The sequence below is a fragment of the Musca domestica genome, unplaced genomic scaffold (assembly GCF_030504385.1).
Source record: "Musca domestica strain aabys unplaced genomic scaffold, Musca_domestica.polishedcontigs.V.1.1 106, whole genome shotgun sequence".
Lineage (NCBI taxonomy): Eukaryota > Metazoa > Arthropoda > Insecta > Diptera > Muscidae > Musca > Musca domestica.
In genome coordinates, this window is record NW_026712122.1 from 886,738 (window position 1) to 909,303 (window position 22,566).

General features: G+C 37.4%; 1 protein-coding gene across 3 annotated transcripts in view; it reads left to right on the plus strand.

The window, feature by feature from the left end:
• LOC101891182 (uncharacterized) overlaps positions 1-22,566 on the plus strand; it is an 82,526-nt gene that overhangs the window by 58,816 nt on the left and 1,144 nt on the right. For 2 of the 3 annotated variants that reach the window (XM_059128640.1, XM_020036730.2), the window contains exons 2-7: positions 15,795-15,888; positions 15,956-16,388; positions 16,447-17,205; positions 17,436-17,565; positions 21,161-21,346; positions 21,418-21,556. In XM_059128640.1, the coding sequence (XP_058984623.1) occupies positions 16,144-16,388; positions 16,447-17,205; positions 17,436-17,565; positions 21,161-21,346; positions 21,418-21,556 (1,459 nt within the window). In that variant the 5' untranslated portion in view covers positions 15,795-15,888; positions 15,956-16,143. The remainder of the gene's footprint in view (positions 1-15,794; positions 15,889-15,955; positions 16,389-16,446; positions 17,206-17,435; positions 17,566-21,160; positions 21,347-21,417; positions 21,557-22,566) is intronic. The other variant, XM_005183469.4, reaches the window with a different exon arrangement.

Consider the following 22,566-nt stretch of genomic DNA (forward strand, 5'->3'; position numbering starts at 1 on the left):
GCTTAATGACATACCGCGTTTGAAGCGTCAGTCCAAGCAGATTTTTACCATGAACCAATACACGCCACGCGAAATAGTTGAAATTTGCATTCAACAGAAGAAGTCAATTGTGAAAACTCAACGTGCTTTTAAAACATTAAAAAATGTGAGAAGTGAGCCTTCTTAGAACACCATTAAGCCTTTATACGAAAAATTTTCGACTGGAAAGGCTCTTTCTAATCCGAAGAGGCCATATAAAAGTCGACCAAGACGATCGGCCGAGAATATCGCTGCCGTACGAGCCAGTGTTGAGAGGTCCCCAAGAACATCCCAAAAACGCCGTTCTCAGCAGTTGGACATGGCTCGGTCCACTTTACAACGGATTATTCACATTGATTTGCATTTGTTCCCGTACAAAATTCAATTGACGCAAAGAATGTTGCCTGCGGACAAGCCTCGTCGATTGGAATGGGCCCAAAGGTCCGTCGAATATGGGCAACCCTGTATTAACCCTATATTTCTATTTTTTTAATGGACATGTCTTAGGAAGTCAGTGCTTATCAAACTGCCACCAAGACCTAATGACTGAATGACTTATTGCTACAGCTCTACCATTTAAAAAAATCACAATCCCTGTCCTATTTCAACAATCTTTATCAAATGTGGTACTTTTCAGATACTATAAAGTACATTTTTCCAAAAACACTACAAAGTCTACCAATATACCAATATTAATTACACACCTATTTCTATGATCCGTACCAAATACGGGGTGAGATGAAAAAACTGCTGTCATTTCTAAACCACTCAAGCGTACAAAAGAATTTTCCAGAAAAAAGTTATTCGTGATGGAATTCAAGCGTGATAGTGTGATTTCTTCAAATTTGGCTTGAAAACCACAAGTGGCTATCGATAGAGCACTCTGGCATTTAAATGTGAATAAATCTTTTGTGTCTCGTACCATCGCTCGTTACCGTGATACTGTTAGCGTAGCCCAACGTCAAAGAAGTGAACGGAAGAAACCAGCAACATCAGCAGAAATGGTTCGAAATACAAAGAAGCGACTTGATCGAAACCCGCGTCGCAGTGACCGAGAAATGGCTCGTGAGATGAACATATCGCAATATTCCATTCGGCAATTATTGAAAAATGAGCTCGGGATAAGCCATTGAAAAGAAAATAGACCCAGAAGAGCTAAAGAGTTGCTTCGCTTGGCCCAAAGTGGTGAACTGCCGAATTTGGTTTTCTCCGATGAGAAAACATTCGTTGTCCAGCCGTTTTTAAACAAACAAAATTATCGTATTTACTTGCCAAAGAGGTCAGCTGAAAATGTGCACCTTCGGTTGGCTACCAGAACTCAAGCGCCGGTCATGGAGATGGTGTGGGCCGCCATAACAGTCGATGGTCGCTCATATCAATCGACCGTGGCATCAGAATAAATGCCGAATATTATCGCGAAAATATCGACCTTGGACATTCCAACAGGACTCAGCACCATCAAACTCAGCACGCGCCACCCATGAATGGTTACAAAATGAGGTTCCTCGCTTCATTTCCAGCGCACAATTGCCACCAAAATCTGCGGATACCCATCCGTTGGACTATTGTGTCGGGAGTATTTTGGAAAGCAAGGTTGGCACTAAAAAATTCCAAAGTGACGCTTCGCCGGGAATGGGCCAAAATACCACAGAGCAACATTCGGGCAGCGTGTGACGGTTTCATTGGCGTTTGAAGGCCATAATTCGTGCCAAAGGTAACCAATTCGTACAAATCTAACCTTATTCTAAAATTTGAAGCTATTTCAGTCATTTTTTGCTTTCATTCAATGACATTTAAAAAAAAAATATGGCATTTGACTTTGCTGCATTTGTTTTTATCTCACCCTGTATAACGATACCCACCGATATTCGTTATTTTGATAATCCAATCACATTTACCCACGAAATTGTTCCAAATTTGGTATTTAAGATGATTTGATTGATGATAATCCTTGTAAGTATATAATTGTCTATAGAGGTTCCCGTTTTGATATGGCACGCATATAAAGGCCTCACCGACTTTATGGTTTTTTGAAATTTTTCCTTTTTTATACATCCAATATTTCGATTTCCTCCGGAAATCAATCAATAGACGAGCTTTGTACTTTAAAAATATCCCTGAAGATGATTTCCGGAGGAAATCGAAATATTGGATGAATAAAAAAGGAAAAATTTCAAAAATAAAAACATAGTTTTTTTAATGACCTTAAGACAAGCAATTAACCAAATAAGTAAAATAAATATAACAGGTCAACAATATACAACAACAACGTTTTTTGAAAACTTTAACAGCATTATCCAAACGGTCTTACCGGTATTTGTAGTTTAAAGTGGAACACATTTGAATTCAGATACATTTATAACATGTTTTCTTTACCCAAAGGTGGAGGGTTTCGGATAAATAAAATCGGATAGATAAAATTCTCCGCATTGATATCTTTGAATTATAGAAAATCAGCCGCTCCCAATTTTTGTCTGGGTATGTTGAGATGTAGTGTGTCAGATAGTCGACTACTTCGACTGTCATCCATTTGAAGATGTTTGTTTATTTTACTTTAACTTTTAGTTAAAAGTAGAACATAAATTCTATGCTAATCAGGCAGCTCGATTTAGTCACCATTATTGATGTTAGCAACATATTTGCTTGTTTAATATTAATATTCTAACATTTTAACAGTTAGAGTGAAAATTTCCTAAAGGGGCTATTTGCAAAGAAATGTGTTTATACATTTTATTTACATGTAAATTTCTAAGTCTAAGAAACCGTTTCGCATACTTCTCTTCTATAGATGTTTTAAAAATTTCTTTGCTACTTTGACAGGTTATTGTGTTTAGGCGAAACAATAAATTCTAGAAATAAAATAAATAAAAGATTCAGCACATGATGCTTTAGATAAAATGTATTAATTTACCATGGCGAATTCAATAAGTCGAAGTCTGTAAATAGTATTCACGTGTTTTTTTATTTTCTTAACAATGTTTCCAATACCTCCTGCCAATATTGTTTTTATTATTTCAACATCTAAATGTTGAGAAAGTTCAAAAATGAAAGTTGAAATAAAACAATACGGCAAACTGTGCCCCTTATTTTCTTGAAGTTATTACCTGACCCAGAGAACTTTTTAAGGTAACAAAAAGACAAAAAATTTTGATTGCTTCATAAGCTCGTTCCCATTAAACCGCATTCTTAAGGGACCCCCACGTCTCCTCTCCGTAGATTTGTTTGCATTGTTCTCAAATGTGGGAATGTTTAAATGTCTCTAACGGTCTGCCTAATTGTAATCGACATTTGCAGTCATTTGGCGTTGTTGTTTTTGTGTTTATTTTTCTCTCTTAAACAGGTTGTCGAAAATTACAGAACAGTAAATTATTTGAATTGCAGTCCAAGCTAAACAGCCAACAATTTGTGTGAATTGTTTGTTTAATTTTTTTCTTTTTTATTATACCCTACACCACAAGGTGGTTAGGGTATTATGCCTTTGTGCATTTGTTTGTAACAGGCAGAAGGAAACGAGATAGACCCATAGTTCCTTTTGATGATCTGCATAGAATCACATTCTGAGTCGATTTAAACAAAGTACAGGTCGCATTTATTGCCCGATCCAGACGAAATTTTGCAAAGATCTCTTGTTTGGCCCAAGGACGAACCCTATTGAAATTGGAGATAATCGGTCAAAATTTAGATATAGCTCCCATATATATCTTCGTCCGATTTGCCTTTTATTGTGCACCAAACGTGTAATATCAGCCCGAATTGTATGGAATTTTGCATATACACCCAAATTAGGCCTGAAAATATGTGTGCCAAATTTGATCGAAATCGGTTCAGATATAGCTATAGCTCCCATATATATTTTTCATCCGATTTGTTATTTTTGTCCACCGCCGCCGTAATATGCACTCTGTAACAACAATATTTGGGGAAATATATCAAATGCAGCTCAGAAATACCTTTGCTAAATTTTATCGAGATCGGTTCAGATTTGGATATAGTTCCCATATATAACTTCGTCCGATTTACCTTTTATTGTGCACCAAACGTCTAATATTTGTCCAAATGGGATGAAAATTGGCACTTACGACCAGAAGCTAGTATGTCAAATTTGGTGAAGATCGGTTCAGATATAGCTATAGCTTCCATATATATTATTCATCCGATTTGTTATATTTGTTACCCACAACCGTAATATGCACTCCGTAACAATGATATTCCGGGAAATATATCAAATACAGCTCAGAAATATCTTTGCCAAATTTTATCGAGATCGGTTCAGATTTGGATATAGCTCCCATATATATCTTTATCCGATTTCAAATTAATTGTGCACCAAATGAGCAATACAATTCCGAATATAAAAGATACAAATGCTTCGGCATATTTAGTCCTTTGAACTTTAAATTATAATTATAATCATAGCGTGTATGATTGAATTCTCCCATAAAAACTTTTAATTGTTATGTGGAGCTCTACTTAATTAGCAAAGTGGTGTAGGGTATCATAAAGTCGGCCCCGCCCGACTTGAAGACTTTCTTTACTGGTTTTTGAATTATTTTAAGGTTACCACAATGTTTGACAAGGGTTTGAGAAATGGAAGTATGTAATATGTCCGTTTGCATTCAGACAAAATAATAAAGAATTCTTCAAAAAGTGCAAAATTTTCTTGGTAGTTTGAGGGGGGCGGAGTGGGAATGTGAAGAAATAAAACATTTTACTTTGAAATCAGTCTAATGCTAAGTGGGACAATTATAAGACAATACAGTCCTGTTGTCAAATCAAATAAAACAATAAGTTAGTTTCTTAAGTCTTTCGTTTTTCTAAGAAGCGAAAAAGGCTGTCATGGATCTCATTATTATACCCTCAGTCATATGGCTTGATAGGATATATATATCATTTGATACGGCCAAAACGTGCCTCATAATGTGTTTAGACCTTAGGAATCTTTGGATCAAATCCCTTCCATGACATTTGGAGTCGATCTAGCGATGTCCGTCTGTCTGGCTGATGCGCACGATAACTTCGAAGGGAGTATCTGATTTGGTCCAAACTTGATACATAATAGCTGTTAAAATTATTCCAGTGTTTATAAGCGTACAAAAGCATTTTGGTGAGAATTTTCCAGAAAAAGAGTTATTCGTGATGGAATTCAAGCATGAAAGTGTGATTTCTTTATATTTGGCTAGAAAACCACAAGTGGAAATCGTTAGAACACTCCAACATTTAAATGTGAATAAATCGTTTGCGTCTCGTACCATAGCTCGTTACCGTGATACTGGTAGCGTAGCCCGACTTCAAGGAAGTGGACGGAAGAAAACAGCAAACATCAGCAGAAATGGTTCGAAAAGTAAAAAAGCGACTTGATCGAAATCCGCGTCACAGTGGCCGAAAAATGGCTCGTGAGCTGAATATAGCGCAATATTCCAATCGGCAAATATTGAAAAATGAGTTCGGGGTAAAGCCATTAAAATTCCAATAAGTGCAAAAACTTATACCGCAAAAGAAAGGAAATAGACTCGAAAAAGCTAAAGAGTTGCTTCGCTGGCTGAAAGTGGTGAACTGCCGAATTTGGTTTTCTCCGATGAGAAAACATTCGTTGTCCAGCCTTGGGCACGCAAATATTTTGGCCGCACACCTTCGACATTCTAACAGGACTCAGCACCATTGCACTTAGCACGCGCCACCCAAGAATAGTTACAAAATGAGGTTCCTCGCTTCATTTCCAGCGCAAAATGACCACCAAAATCTCCGAATACCAATCCGTTGGACTATTCTATCTGGAGTATTTTGGAAAGCAAGGTTGGCACTAAAAAAAAGCAAATTGTCGATTACCTGAAGCAAGCTCTTTGCCGGCAATGTGCCAAAATATCGCAAAGCAACATTGGGGCACCGTATGACGGTTTCATTGGGCGTTTGAAGGCCATAATTCATGCCAAAGGTGACCAATTCGAACAAATCTAAACGTATCCTAAAATTTTATGCTATTTCCGACATTTTTTCTTTCTTCAATAAAATTTAGAAAAAAAAAATGTAAAAATGATGCTGTTTGACTTTGTTGTAGTTTTTTTTTATCTCACCCTATACATCTGTCGGCAAAACCGAATGATACTTTTAACTTGTTTGCTCCTTTTCAAAGAAATATGGTCAAATAATCATTGTCTTATTTTGGCTGCCTCGGTTTTTCAAGGTATGCGAGCTTCTTTTCTGTGCCACAAATGTGAACATTTTGCTTATTTACATACGGATCTGACATTGTCTCTCGTCAAGCCATTACAATATTCAAATACGAAACCTGAAAAAAATCCGATGAATACCGAATATAGGGGGGCACCGTTAAAGACAATCCGACAGAAAATTTTATGTCATAGCCTGTAGTATTCATTACGAACTTCAAATACCAAATTCCGGTGAATAATGTCGCTTAAAATGCCGAAAATAGGTAGGTACCATTATATGGGAGCTATTAAGACGTGAACCTGCACAGACAATTTTCTGTCTTAGGCTGTAGTATTCATTACGAACTTTAAATACTAAATTTGAAACATTTTCGGTGAATAATGTCGCTAAAACATCAAAATACCGAATATCTGGAGGTACCATTATATGGGATTATGCGAAGCGTGGACCTGCACAGACAATGTTCTGTCATAGGCTGTAGTATCCATTACAAACTTCAAATATCAAATTTGAAACATTTCCGGTTAAATCACCAAAATACCGAAAATAGGGAGGTATGGCCCATTTTCAATACCAAAAGTCCTGCAGACATAATATACATTTGAATAAAATTTTATCAACCTGCTTCATTTTGTTCGGAAGCTAGAGTGATTTATACAGACGGACGGATGTCGCCAAATCGACATAGAATTTTATGCTGATCAAAAATATACAGGGTTACCCATATTTGACGGACCCATGACTCTTTGAGCCCATTCCAATCGACGAGGCTTGTCCGCAGGCAACATTCTTTGCGTCAATTGAATTGTGTACGGGAACAAATGCACTCTCCACACTGGCTCGTACGGCAGCAATATTCTCGGCCGATCGCCTTGGTCGACTTTTATATGGCCTCTTCGGATTAGATAGAGCCTTACCAGTCGAAAATTTTTCGTATAAACGCTTAATGGTGTTCTTAGAAAGCGCACTTCTCACATTTTTTAATGTTTTAAAAGCACGTTGAGTTTTCACGATTGACTTCTTCTGTTCAATGTAAATTTCAGAGCGATAGTGTGGCGTGTATTGGTTCATGGTAAAAATCTGCTTGGACTGACGATTCAAACGCGGTATGTCATTAAGCGATGTGACATCTCTGTCAAAAGTTATGGCGTTGCCAGATGGGTCCGTCGAATATGGGCAACTCTGTATATACTTTGTACGGTTTTAAAATGTATGTTTTCGAGGTGTTACAAACGGAATGACAAACTTAATATAACCTTCATACTATGGTGAAGGTTATAAAAAACGACAGTAGCTAAATCGCCAAAGAATTTTATGTCAATGATATACTTTAAAGGGTCTCAGACTACAATTCCGAGGCTTTGAGATTGATGTTTCTGATTTTTGTTCAAAATTTTCGATTATTGTTTGGTCACCCATAAATGTTTTTAGTTTATTACAAAAATTAAAATTTAAATGCAACATATTGAAGTGGGTGTACTATTTACGTATTACGTACGTGCAGCTGGGAAATCTCAAAACATATTTGCAAATGGTGGGAAAATATGTGTTGCCATTCACGAAATTATTTTCTCAGAAATATCTCTATAACTAAGCCTATTTAACAGATTATTTATTATGACAATAAACAATTTTGATTCAAATTATGTTAAAAAAAATTAAAATAAATATGTATGACTTAAGGAAAGATAAATTTCCCCCCCTCGGTAAAACAAACCAAAAAAGAATGCAATTGTTTTTGAAATCCACCCTCTCCATAAGCCATGCATGCGGAAGCATAATAAATAGTTAAATTATAACAAAAGGGGCCACAAGTGTCGTGGAAAATACATAAAATTTTGTTGTTGCCTCAAAGCTATGATAATTACAATTTATGATTACAACCAAATTACATTCACCTGCGGTAATATTAACAACTGTGCTATCGTGAAGGTATGTGTGTGAATGTGAGGATCATTTACTTGTAGCATGATATAGGAAGGGGATGTGGAGCGCAACTGCCACCTGAGATTAGAAGAACATCTAAGTTTTCGAGATAAGACCAAATGAAATAATTGTAACAATCAAAGTCAAATTAAATGAAAAATAATGGGTAGATAAGTTGTGTGTATGTATAAGAAGCCATTTATGATGGATTTTCTAACATTGATGTTATTTTAGAACAGCTGGCTGAAAGTAGTGGTATTTTCAACGACCACCTGACTCAACATTTTGCATTTGGTTTTTTCAATGCCTTTCTAGACAAAAATAGTATTTTTAATTTTTTTCCCAAGGACTTTTCGACCAAAAGGCTATTTTTTATAAGAATTTTTTTGAAAAGACGAGATTTTGAAATATTTTTTCAAGACATCCTGGACGACAGACCAAGAATTTTTTTCCAGTAAAAATTTTTCATTTTTTAAATCTTTGTGGATTTTTACGTCAAAATAGGACTTTGTTAATGACAGTTTTAATATGTCGTGTCCACAATATTGAATTTCTTTCAGGGATTTTAAATTAGATTTTACGAAAAATTTTTAAGCACATCCGGATTACATTTTCAAGCACTTCCCGGACTTCAGGATATTTGAAGTCGATCTAGCGATGTCCGTCCGTCTATCTTGCTGGCTGGTGCGCACGATAACTATCGTAGGGAGTATCCGATTTGGTCCAAACACAAAAGATCGAAAAATTTCAAAAATATATTTTCTGCACAGTAAGAGGAACGATAATCCGATTTTGCTTCAACTTTGCAAATCCCAATATTTACGTCAGTTCTAGGTCAAGTGCGAAAATGTACAATATCGGTCCAATCCATCAATTACCTAACGACATTTCGAACAATTACAACTCTTATAAAATGTGATGTACAAAATACTTTGTACATACTTTTGAGTGCGGTTGAGGCGCTGGGAAAATCTACCAATAAACAATCAATATTCAAAAATAACATATTTCCCATTCGCCATAAAATACCACATGTGAACAATTCGGTGATCTTGTGCGCTGACGCATACGATAATGTGTCAGATAATAAAGGTTATGACCCATACGCACAGATATCGATGCGCTCAGTAGAATTGAATGAAATATCAAGCAGCCCTTCAATGTTCTTCATTCAATATTAAAATAGATAAGAATAATTGTATGGCTGCGATTAGGTTAAGTTAGATTAGTTTCGGTAGCACTTAAGAAACATATTTTTGAAATAAAATCAGAATTAAATCAACAGCCAAACCATTCGGTTTGTTTTCTTTTCTCACCGAAAACAGAATAGAGTTGACAATCGAAGAGGGAAATTGGACTTTATTCTCATTACATGTTATGTAAGAGTCCGATTGTCTTCAAATTTCACACATATATACACACACATATATTTTTATAAAGTCAAGATCTGGCGTTAAGATGGAATATATCGGTCCATTCATACTGGTACCTCCCCCACAAAAAGGTCGAAATTTTGAATATCCATTCTCATAATCCGATTCCATTTAGACTTGAATATTTCCATCAACACAGAAACTGTTATAAAAACGGTGGAGATCGGACCATTCCTTCTGGTACCTCCCCTACAAAGGGTCAAAATGTTGAATAACTATGAAGGTCATAAAAAGCAAAATAAGCATCAAGTTCTCTTTATATTTCACACATCTCATTATTTATACCAAGTTCTGTTGTGAAGATGGGATATATATATATGGTACCTCACCCACAAAGGTTAAAAGTTTTGAATATCCATGGAGCTCATAAAAAATTAACGTCCGATTCCATTCCAGACTTGGTACATTTCAATATTTCCATCAACACAGGATCTGTTATAAAGATGGTAGGGTTAAAGTTTTGGAAAAACAAAGCGTTCAAAAAAGCGAAATAAAATAACAAACATTTTTGCTTATACGAGATCTGTTGTGAGGATGATATATATCTTCGAAGCCCTTCTGGTACCTCACCCATAAAGGGTCAATACTTTTATGTGTCATAACTTGCGAAACAAGTCATCGATTCTTTACAACTTGCTATATCTAAATATTTCTCTCAATCAGAAACCTGAGATAAATATGGAATTTATGATTTCGCATCAAAATAGATATACGAATGTTCGATTTTCTTGTAATTTTGCCCATACCAATGTTTTTATATACATATATTAAATGAAACATGGAAATGGAATACTTCGGTCGACTATGCCTGGTACATCACGCACATGTTAACATTTTCTAAAAATTATCACATGTGTCATGCAAAGTAAAGGAAATTACCAATCTGTTACCAAGTTACCCCATATTTATATCGTACTAGCTGGCCCGGTCCGCGTGGCCGGCCCGTAGTTTTAGTCTTTAATGAAAACTTTGTATAGCATAATATTTCACAAATCTGGCTCATAAAGGTGAACAAATTTTAATATAAATATTGATCCAACTAAATAGAAACAAATACCTATGGAAGGAGGGTAAAATAATTTCTGAATAGTCAAAGTTAATTACGCTTTTACACCCGTTACTATAGCACCTCAAATTGCGTATTAGAGTCCCCAAAAAGTCTATGTTCTTGTTTATAGTAAAATTCAATGACGATTAAACAATGCCCGTGTTGTTGTCCACCAATCGGTAAAAATCACTATAGTTCGGCGGCCCTGGGGACTGTACCAAAATATTTACCTATGTTGACATTTTTCTGTAAGATGGTTCTCTACGCACAAAGTAGTCTAACTACAGCAAATATATTGGAAAATGTGGCCAAGACACTCGAAATAGAAAAGATGCCAAATAATGGCCAAATCAGTTGAAAAACGTGGCCAAGACCACGGTCATAGCTGAAATCAGGGATACATTCATATGGGGGTTATACCAAAACGAGGCCCAACGAATATTCTCTTCGGGGTTACAAATTCAATAGAATACAAAATTTTCTTTTCTGACCACACATTAGATGTGAAAGTGGACTCGGGGATACTCCAATGTGGGGACTTTACTTAAATAAATCCCTATGTGGCAATCATCTGTATGATGGTTCCCTACCCCAGGGTAGCATAAATACAATTTTAAGCCAAATCAATTGATGAATGTGGTCAAGACCAAAATGGGCCCTACTCTGAAAATTTCACATTTTAGAAACAAAGATGCCAAATAAGGGCCAAAAAATGAAAAAAAGTGGCCAAGACCCCAAAAATAGCTTAAATCATACGATGGCTATATAAATATGAAATCGGGTTGTACCCTTATCCGTGAGTTATGATCGATATCATGACTTGCAAAAACGATATAATGTATCTTGAATGTTTGGGAAGAATTTCTGTAGGGATAGAAATCATTTTCTTACTAAAAGTCCCATTCGCTCTACTATTTTGCACCCTTTAAGTTTGGTATTTTACTGATTGTACTCCCAAAGAATTTCGCATTTTGAGCTCTCGTTGGACGGATTATTGTCACATGAAAGAAGTAGGTCCACGCTTTGAAATGAGCCCCATTAGGCTTTTTCGGTAATTTTTGTTTTATTTAAATGAATTCGCATCTTCCAGCTGAACCACGATGTAGGCCCTGGAGTTGAAAGGTAGATGTCAGTTAACATCCTATTTCGCACTTATTTCATTTTTTTGGTGAAAAATTATATATAGTGAAAAATTATTCTTTATTTTGTTCACAAAAAAACACTAAATTCAATATGATAATACAAATTGAAAAAAATTGACAAAAGAAGAATAACAAATTAAAAAAATCTTCAACTTGTTCGCTGTTCGTCAAAATAAAAATGTAAATATATCACATTTTTACGCGATTTTTTTGGATATTATCCTTTTCGGACAGGAGGCAATTCCGAATTTGTATGAATCGTTACAATCAGTCCAGCGGTTCTTAAGTTATAAGCGTAGTAACTAACACAACTTTCTTTATATATATATATATATATATATATATATATATATATATAGATTTATTTAGGTCCGATACGAAATAGACAATATTGGCCCATTCCCTCAGAACCCACTCCATAGAGGGTCAACAGTTTAAATAATTATAACAGAAGTCAAAATACATACGATACGATTGATACTCTATTATGGAGAGAAACTTAATTTTGTCGCCCATTAGATCAAGGGGGCCAATATCATCAAATACACTGCCTATTCCGAAAAGATCGAATAAATTCGCGTCAAAGTCTTTCAGTTTCTCCCGTTAACTTCATTGTACATACGACTTTTTAGCAGCCTATGGAATCTTACTAAAGTTCCCAAAATATGCGCTTATCTTTTTCAATAACTATGATTTTTCCTTAATCAAAAACAGTTATATTTTTAGACCCTACAAATAATTTCGCATTTTTGCCGTAATTATCGTATCTTCCTGTGTGACAACATGTAAAAATTAGTTGAAATTTCCTTACACCTGTATTCCTATCATTCTTTTAACATCATAATTTGCTGGTAACATCGTGGTGATGTTGATGAAGATATGACGGCGACAATGTTGATATGTTGATATGCCTAAGAACGATGATGGTGTTGTTTCTCAGATTATTCCATAGTATCATACCCAACAGAGCCCTCAGCATTAAAGGCCCGTTGCAGGTTTAATGAACCTTTCTTTTTTAGATTTGTTTTTTTTCTGTCTGCTTTGTTTCATTACCGTCTGTTTGCCTAATGTCGGTTCTGTTGATTTGAGATTTATATTTCCCCCTACCAGCTTAGTACTGTTCTGTCTCCCATTTCAAACGAAAAAAAAAACTGAAGAAGAAAAAGGGTAAATAAATAGATTAGTTTTGACAAGCAACGGAAGATGAAACAATTGTCTAGAATAAAACAACTTCAACAACAAAAAGAAAAAAAGCAAACCTAACCAGCAACAGCATGATTTTATTACAAAACCTCAACCATTATCATTTTCATTGTTAGATGTTAGTTTTTTTTTGTCGAGCAAACATAATGTCATACATGTGTACATAGTTCTGGCTAGAATGCATAGGGACTATTTCCGTCTGTTTGTCGGGCTGTCTGTCTGTTTGCCCATTCATGCTGTTGTTTAATTATTTTAACATTACCCTGGTTGACGGGAACAAGGGAGAGAGGAATTCCATGTAATTATTGTTTGGGCAATCATGTTCCATGTACATGCTTGATGTCCGCTATGGGTGTCGGTTTTTTGTTCTTTTTCATTCGATTTTCTAATCCAGTGAAATATACACCTTTGCAACTCTATCTGTGAAAGAAATACAAAATATTATGCGGGGAATATGACTCACATGATAAATAGTTTACAAATGAAGGTTTGCAAAAATTAGTTTTTGGAAAAATGAAGCTTTGCGAAATTTTGAATCTAGATACTTAAGGACTCGCTGACCCACAGCTAGCCAATACATAGAGGGAGGGAGGGAGAGAGACTTCTATATAAAGATAAAGACTCCCCGGCTCTTCAGCTCGTATATAAAGAGAGACTTCCGGCTCGTCACCTTGTCTATAGGAAGAGAATGACAGAATCCTCGGCCCTAAAGCTCGTTTATACAAGGTGGCGCAAAAGTAATCTTCCGACTTTTTTTTGGCTATAATAAAAAAATAGAAACATTGATTCTTCTTGTGGATTATTTTTATTTGGTTTTAGTTTTTTTTTTACATCAAGTGGAGAATACGATGTCATATAAATGGCCGCCGCCACAGCTTAATGTCCGTTAAGCCCTTTTTATGGAATTTTCATCACTTTGGCCCAAACTTCCGGCGATAGGTCCTCACATTCTTGACGGATATTGTCTTTAAGGGCTGAAAGAGCCTCAGGCTTTTTGACATAAGCCCGCGACTTCAAACAGCCCCACAAAAAGAAGTCTGGAGCGGTCAAATCAGGCGATCTTGCTGGCCAGTGCAAATCGCCAAATCGGGAGATTAGGCGCCCGGGAAATTCATCCTTCAATATATCGTTTGTGGTCCGTGTAGTGTGTGCCGTTGCACTGTTTTGTTGGATCCAAATGTTTTCCAATCCCAACTCATAAAGATGTGGCAAAAATTAGTCATTGATCATTGCTTTGTAGCGCTCACCATTCACAGTAACCGTTTGGCCGCGGCGTCTTCGAAGAAAAAAAGTGTTGCTTCGCTTGGCCGAATATGGTGAACTGCCGAATTTGGTTTTCTCCGATGAGAAAACATTCGTTGTCCAGCAGTTTGTAAAAAAAACAAAATTATCGTGTTTACTTGCCAAAGAGGTCAGCTGAAAATATGCACCTTCGGTTGGCCACCAGAGCTCAAGCGCCGGCCATGGTGATTGTGTGGGCCGCCATAACAGCCGATGATCAGAATAAATGCGGAATATTATCGCGAAAATATTCTGGAGGGTGTATTAAAGCCGTGGGCACACAAACATTTTGACCGCAGACCTTGGACATTCCAACAGGACTCAGCACCATCGCACTCAGCACGCGTCACCCAAGAATAGTTACAAAATGAGGTTCCTCGCTTCATTTCCAGCGCACAATGGCCACCAAAATCTCCGGATACCAATCCGTTGGAATTTTACCTAAACTCCAACGGCGATTCTTCATTTCATATTTCAGAATTCTAGCTTTATGTGTGCGCCTAATATAAATAACAGCAAATTTAGTACTTACAGAACGTGTCATACCCTTCTAGAAAAATATTCTGGAGGGTGTATTAAAGTGGGCACGCAAACATTTTGGCCGCAGACCTTGGACATTCTAACAGGAGTCAGCACCATCGCATCTCAGCACGCACCACCCAAGAATAGTTACAAAATGAGGTTCCTCGCTTCATTTCCAGCGCACAATGGCCACCAAAATCTCCGGATACCAATCCGTTGGACTATTGTGTCTGGAGTATTTTGGAAAGCAAGGTTGGCACTAAAAAATACCAAAGTGTCGATCACATCAAGCAAACGCTTCGCCGGGAATGGGCCTAAATACCGTAGAGCAACATTAGGGCAGCGTAGGCCATAATTCGTGACAAAGGTGACCGATTCGAACAAATCTAGACTTATTCTAAAATTCGATGCTATTTCCGATATTTTTGTTTCATTCAAAAAAAAAAAAAAAATAAAAAAATGTAAAAATTATGGCGTTTGACTTGGTTGCAGTTTTTTATCTCACTCTGTTTACAATATGTCATAAGTCATGGGTCTATTTACAATCCAATTTAGTAATTTTCGTACATTATATAGCACGCATTCGTATAATCAGCCGTTTGTCAATGTCGCAGTGACACTTATAGTAAAATTCATAAGTTTATCTCCATTTTAACACAGGTACAGTTGGGTGCGAATTTTCAAAACCACTCCCAATTTTGATTCTCATATAAAATATATAGATTATAGATCTGTCCGTAAAAAAATATCATGGTATCAAATTAGAAGCTTTGGTACTATTTATACTGTTAAAGTTCGAATTTATTTATAGTATAATTATACTAAACTCCAACGGCGATTCTTCATTTAATATTTCAGAATTCTAGCTTTATGTGTGCGCCTAATACAAATAACACCAAATTTAGTACTTACAGAACGTGTAGTACCCTTCTAGACAATGTATCAAAAACCCAACCTTATTCCGATCTTCGGCCCCTCAGTTAGTCCTTGAAACAATCAATCACTCAACTCTTTTATTTTTATTAATAAATATTTTTTTTTTATTTTCAGATACTTAAATACAGAAATCATAATTTAGATGTAATTACTACAAGGACCATTGATTTTGCCAACGACCACGATAGCTTCCGACTCCAAACATGCTGTAAGCCCATCCATATATGTGTTTCCATTCTCAGAATGCATTCATTAACGTCATCACTTGTACATAGATTTTCACGTAGCACTTTATCCATTAACAATTTCCACGTTTTACGTTCTTAAAAAAAAAAAACACAACAACAAAATCTATAAAGATAATCGACATAACCTCAATACATCCATCCTACAACTTCCACCCCCACCGCACGTTTAAAACAGGCGACAAATTCTGTTGAAAAATCATCAAGAAGCCCTTACAATGGCTGATAGCCGGGAACGAATACGTGGACCATCGAGGGATGGTCGGGAATTTTTGACTAGCCCACGGCAAGTGCTGCGTCGCCTAATGTTGTTATCCGAGGGACGCCAGTATCGGGAAGCTGCTGGAGTTGTTGGTCGTCTGGGACCGTCGGTATTGAGATCTGTTATTGCCGAATTACCAATTGATTTGTTGCTGGAACATTTGCCTCATAGCTCATATCTACTGGAGTCGTTCTTTTCAAGGTAAGACAAGCTAATCGAAGAAAAAAATCAAATAATATCATATTTCACTTCTTTTCAGATTAATCACAGTCAATCCTTCGCCCAAGCCGGATGTACCCACCGAAGCGGTTCTTTGGCAATTGATAAAACTTTTCTCCAATCCCCATGATCCTGGTCTGAAACAACGATGCCTAAAACTTCTACAATCCCTGGTGCAATATGAACCGAATTTAAGGCACACCATACGAGAGACTCGTAAATCCTTCAATGATGCCGTTCAGGGACTGGGTGTACATGGTCTGACCACAGATGCCTCAGGCCAGTTAATATCCCTGCACATGGCGCTCAAAAGTGAACTGCAAAGACACATCGACACCTACAAAGTGGCCCTACACAAACTGGAAGAGTTGAGCGCAATAACCATAAATCAAGATCCTGCCCATTCCTCCCATCAACGCCTGCTGGCCATAAACTATGGCGATATACAACAGCGTTTGATAGATAATAAAACCATTTTAACACTTCTCGATAAACCTGCTCTCAAACAATTAGCTAGTCTCATTGAAAATCTATCCCAACGTGTTGAGAACGATAAGGAGGTGCTGAAGGCAGTCGGGCAGGTGAAGAGAGTGGATATGCAGGCGAACTTAGAGAAACGACCTGCCGCGGGCTTGCTCATGAATTTTGCCCGTGGCTGTGAAGTTGTTCTACAAATGATGGGGCCAGAAAGTTTGAATGGTCCCAATACCACACCGAGTATTGGTTCGCCCAATGGTGGCAGTAACAGCAGTTGCAGTGATGGCTATCATTCGGATGATTCGGCTAATGAAGAAATAAGGTAACTTTACCATCACTCTCACTTCTGAATAGATCACTCCTCCTATACTTTTTGTTGGAAGTTTGTGCTTCACCAAAAAAAAAAAAAAACACTTTCTCAACTTGGCCAAGTAAGCCAATGGCCTAAAGTGTTTATTAGTTTTTGTTTTTGTAGTTATGACGGATTTCAATTGTTTTTTCTTTATTCTCTGTGGACTTCTTTTCTTATTTTCGTTTCTCGTTTCATTTTAGCGGCATGGTCTCACAGTATCGCTTGCTGTATCTGGAAAATAGGACAGATACGTTGGAGGCATTGGACAGTTTACCACAGCTTAAACACGTTCACAATTTGAAAGCAAAAATCTTATTTTCAATAATAGTGGTAAGTATCTAGAAATATCATTATATTATTGTTGTTGCTTTTTTGTTTTTCAAAATCGTGATGAAATGCGTACCAAAATCGTAAATGATTTCACTTGTACCCGAAGACATTTTGATTGATTTGACACACCTAGGCAGATTAAAAAGTCAAACACATTTTATTGAATGAAAGCAAAAGATGACGGAATTTTAGAATAAGTTTAGATTTGTTGGTCACCTTTGACATGAATTATGAGCTTCAAACGGCCAATGAAACCCTCACATGCTGCCCGAATGTTGCTCTGCGGTATTTTTGTAGACCCTGCTGCGTCAATGTAGACCACAGTGAGTTTTCATCTTGGGCGCTTCATCGCAGTATGAGACTTCCCTGCAATCTCCTCAACAGCAATTTATGCAGCAGTTGACGCCACACATTTCTGTTCAAGTTCCGGATAATGCGTTATTTTTTCAATTCAATTGTGATAGTCTCCGCGGTAAGATTAACGAAATCGTAAGCTTTATGAGTCGGAAGAACATCAAGGTCGCAGCGATCCAGGAAACGAAGCTGAGTACCCCCTGCAGGCTTCAAAGTTGTGATGGATACAACGTACTGAGGAAGGATCGATCCAGGGGTGGAGGATTAGCATTCCTATTGCACCACTCTATCCAGTACAGACCTATCTCGCCTGAGCTTGACTCTAGTGACCCGTACATGGAATACCCATAGGTAGCGGTCAAGTGTGGAACCGCTGTGTCTCACGTTATATGCCTAATATCAGTTCACTTCTGGTAGGCAATAACCGTCTGGTGCTAGGGGATTTCAAAGCCCAACGTGAATTATGGCATTCGGTCCTAAGTAATGACCAGAGAGGCATGGCGCTGGCTAAGTAAATTTAAACTCCACGTTTTGCACAGTGAATGAGGACGCGCCCACCAGAGTAAGGGGAGACTTTGCCAGTTCCCCGGACGTATCCATCGTGTCCCCAGGTCTGATGAATGACGTAACTTGGCAATAAGTTATTTCTCTAGGCTCAGACCACCTCCCCATTATTGTCGCCATCAACAGACCACCCGTCTTCATAGACTCTCAACGCCGCACTTTCCTTAACCACGGCAAAGCCAATTGGCAAGAATTCAGAGAATATACCAATAGCCGCTTTAGAGAACCGTCCAACCCATCTGATGTTCAGGTAGCAGATAGGTGTGACCTACAGGGTGAGATGAAAAAATCTGCAACCAATAATCAGACTGCTGCCATTTCTAAGCCACTCGTCCGACAGTTGTTAAAATTATTCCAGTGATAGCTCATTATATTGTTTACAAGCGTAGAAAATCATTTTGGTGAGAAAAAAAGTTAGTCGTTATGGAATTTAAGCGTGATAGAGTGTTTGTCTCGTGTCTCGTACCATCGCTCGTTACCGTGATACTGGTAGCGTAGCCCGACGTCAAGGAAGTGGACGAAAAAAAAAAAACAGCAACGTCAGCAGAAATGGTTCGACAAGTAAAGAAGCGACTTGATCGAAACCAGCGTCGCAGTGGTCGAAAAACGGCTCGTGAGCTGAACATATCGCAATATTCCATTCGACAAATATTGAAAAATGAGCCATTGAAATTCCAAAAAGTTCAAGAACTTACACCTCAGCAGAAAGAAAATAGACTCAAAAGAGATAAAGAGTTGCTTCGCTTGGCCGAAAGTGGTGAACTGCCGAATTTGGTTTTCTCCGATAAGAAAACAGCCGTTGTCCAGCATTTTGTTAACAAAAAAAATGATCGTGTTTACTAGCCAAAGAGGTCTGCTGAAAATGTGCACATTCGGTTGGGCACCTTAACTCAAGCGCCGGCTATGATGATGGTGTGGGCCACCATAACAGCCAATGGTCGCTCTCCGCTCGTATTAATCGACTGTAGCAACAGAATAAATGTCAAATATTATCGCGAAAATATTCTGGAGGGTGTATTAAAGCCTTGGGCACTCAAACATTTTGACCTTGGACATTCCAAACGGACTCGCACAACAGGAAATCGCACTCAGCACGCACCACCCAAGAATGGTTACAAAATGAGGTTCCTCGCTTCATTTCCAGCGCACAATGGCCACCAAAATCTCCGGATACCAATCCGTTGTGTCTGGAGTATTTTGGAAAGCAAGGCTGGCGCTAAAAAATACCAAAGTGTCGATCACCTCAAGCAACGCTTCGCCAGGAATGGGCTAAAATACCGCAGAACAACATTCGATAATCGTGCTCATTGGCCGTTTGAAGGCCATAATTCGTGCCAAATGTGACCAATTCAGACAAATCTAAACTTATTCTAAAATTTGATGATGTTTTCGACATTTTTTGCTTTCATTAAAAAAATATGTAAAAATTATGGCGTTTGACTTTGTTGCAGTTTTTTGTATGTCTCCCTGTGTGTCTTTGTTCATTTGTTTGTAACATGAAGAAGTCCAAATGGTTAATATAAGTCGGTTTGGACGAAAGTGTATACAACTTGCTGCCCACTGTGAGTTTAGTCAGGCAAGGAAAATCGTTGAATTCTCTAACTCATTTTTTGAATTACCGAATTTCGGTAATATTCGAAATTTGTCGGTAAGTTAACGACGTAATCAAAGTAGTCGCTAAGGCCTACCCATAAATTGAATTCTCTAAATCATTTTTTGAATTATCGAATTTCGGTAATTTTCGAAATTTGTCGGTAAGTAAGCGACGAAATCAAAGTAGTCGCTAAGGCCTACCAATAAATACCAATGTTGTCAACTTTAACTTCATTTCTCTATCAAAATTTTGGGTTTCATAGTTATCGATTTTTGTTGGTAACTCAAAAACTGAGTTTGAGAATCCCACTACATATCAGCTTACTTATTCTAGTACTATGCCCTCATTTTTACCTCAATTTTGTATTATTGCGTATACGGTGAAACATTCACCTGCTTTCTTCTTCTTTAGCGCTCATATTACAGGGTGTGGTGTGAAGCACATCACTTATAAATTAAATTTTTGATTAATGCAAATTTTGAAATTAATCGACATCACCTCCTTTTAAAAGTCAAATTATCCAGCTACAATTGTTAAAACCCGTAACTAAAATATTTTACTGGCTAAAGCCTTCCATTAAACTTGATAATTAATAGGCATACTACAAATGATAGTTGCTGTTAAAGTTGTTTTTCTGGACAAAACTTTCATTTTCTAAATTGAAACTTATTCAATCGCCTTGATGGACAGGATCAATTTTCTCAATAAAACACCACTTGAAATTATCCATCCAAAGTATTTCATCATTTGCAAATTCACTCAAAATGCCGGCGGCTAATTGAAAAGTTGTGGCCATAAAAACCCACAACACAAATTACCACTTTCGATTCGAAACAAAGTTATAGCACCGTCAAGTTGATAATTTGAAGTTTTCGTCGATCAAGTTTATTATCTTCGAAAGCAAACCAAAACTTGTCATTACACTTCAAACTGGAGCAGTCATTGAAAGGCAACATCATCAATTGAAATTAGTGTAATTGACAATAATGTTTAACTCATGATTAGGACCAGTTAAGAGGCGTAGTTGCGGCCGTTGGGAGTGGAGTCCATTAATATTTTGTTTTCCTCTCTCTTTATTTGCAGCTTTCATTTCGTCTGTGTCATGGCATGAGGGAACGCAAAGTTATGGAAGTTCGACGAACTCTCAATTGTCCCCTGGATAGTACAAATGAAATAACACTGGCCTTGGATAGATCGATACGTCAGCATTTGCATGATACCATTGACACCTTTCCACTGGGCGAAATCGAAAGATCTGTGTTTAATCAGGTACTATTTTATTTGAAATTACGTGTTAATCAAATATTAGTTGATTATCTCTGTTAATTAATTGATTGCAGGTCCTTTCAACATTACATGAGTACTCATGCTTGGAATCATGTCCCCCGCTTATGCATTTTGTCAGTGCTTGTGTGCGTTTGGCCTGGAAAATGGTTAATCAAAAGGTGCCCTATTATCTGGACAATGATTTTAATTTGGGTGAGTAGAAAAAAACTTGTCCGCAGACACCATAATCTATTTATAGCAATAAAAAAGAGTTTATGTCAATTTAGCTATGCACGATCTATTCTATCTATCTGTCTGTTCATAGAGTTTGCACTGAAAACTGTATATAAATAAAAATCTGCGTAAGATTTTAAAGATCTATATTTTTGGTATTTTGAAAGTTTCGGCACCAATTTTCAACCAGATCATCTTCAATTTGACACTCAAAATTATCCTTTTTAAGCCAATTTGCTGCATAGATCCTCTAGAATGACATCTCCGGATTTTAGTATTTCGAAGTTATCGGCAAAAAAAAGATGAAAATTCGCCTCAAATCAGTAGAATACTGAGTATTGGAGGAACGCTTTCATATAGGGGCTCCATGATATCGTGGACCGATATACAGGGTGAGATAAAAAACTGCAACAAAGCCAATTGCATAACTTTTACATTTTTTTTAATTCTATTGAATGAAAGCAAAAAATGTCGGAAATAGCATAAAATTTTAGAATAAGTTTAGATTTGTTCGAATTGGTCACCTTTGGCCCGAATTATGGCCTTCAAACGGCCAATAAAACCATCACACGCTACCCGAATGTTTCTCTGCGGTATTTTGGCCCATTCCCGGCGAAGCGCTTGCTTTGTAACGATTATTGGGTGGCTCGTGCTGAGTGCAATGGTGCTGAGTCCTGCTGTCAGTGGCCAAAATTTAATACACCCTCCTGAATATTTTCGCGATAATATTCCGCATATATTCTGATGCCACGGTCGATTAATACGAGCGAAGAGCGACCATCGGCTGTTATGGCGGCCCACACCATCACCATGGCCGACGCTTAAGTTCTGGTGGCCAACCGAAGGTGCACATTTTCAGCTGACCTCTTTCGCAAGTAAACACGATCATTTTGATTCTTTACAAACCTCAGGACAACGAATGTTTTCTCATCGGAGAAAACCAAATTCGTCAGTTCACCACTTTCGGTCAAGCAAAGCAACTCTTTAGC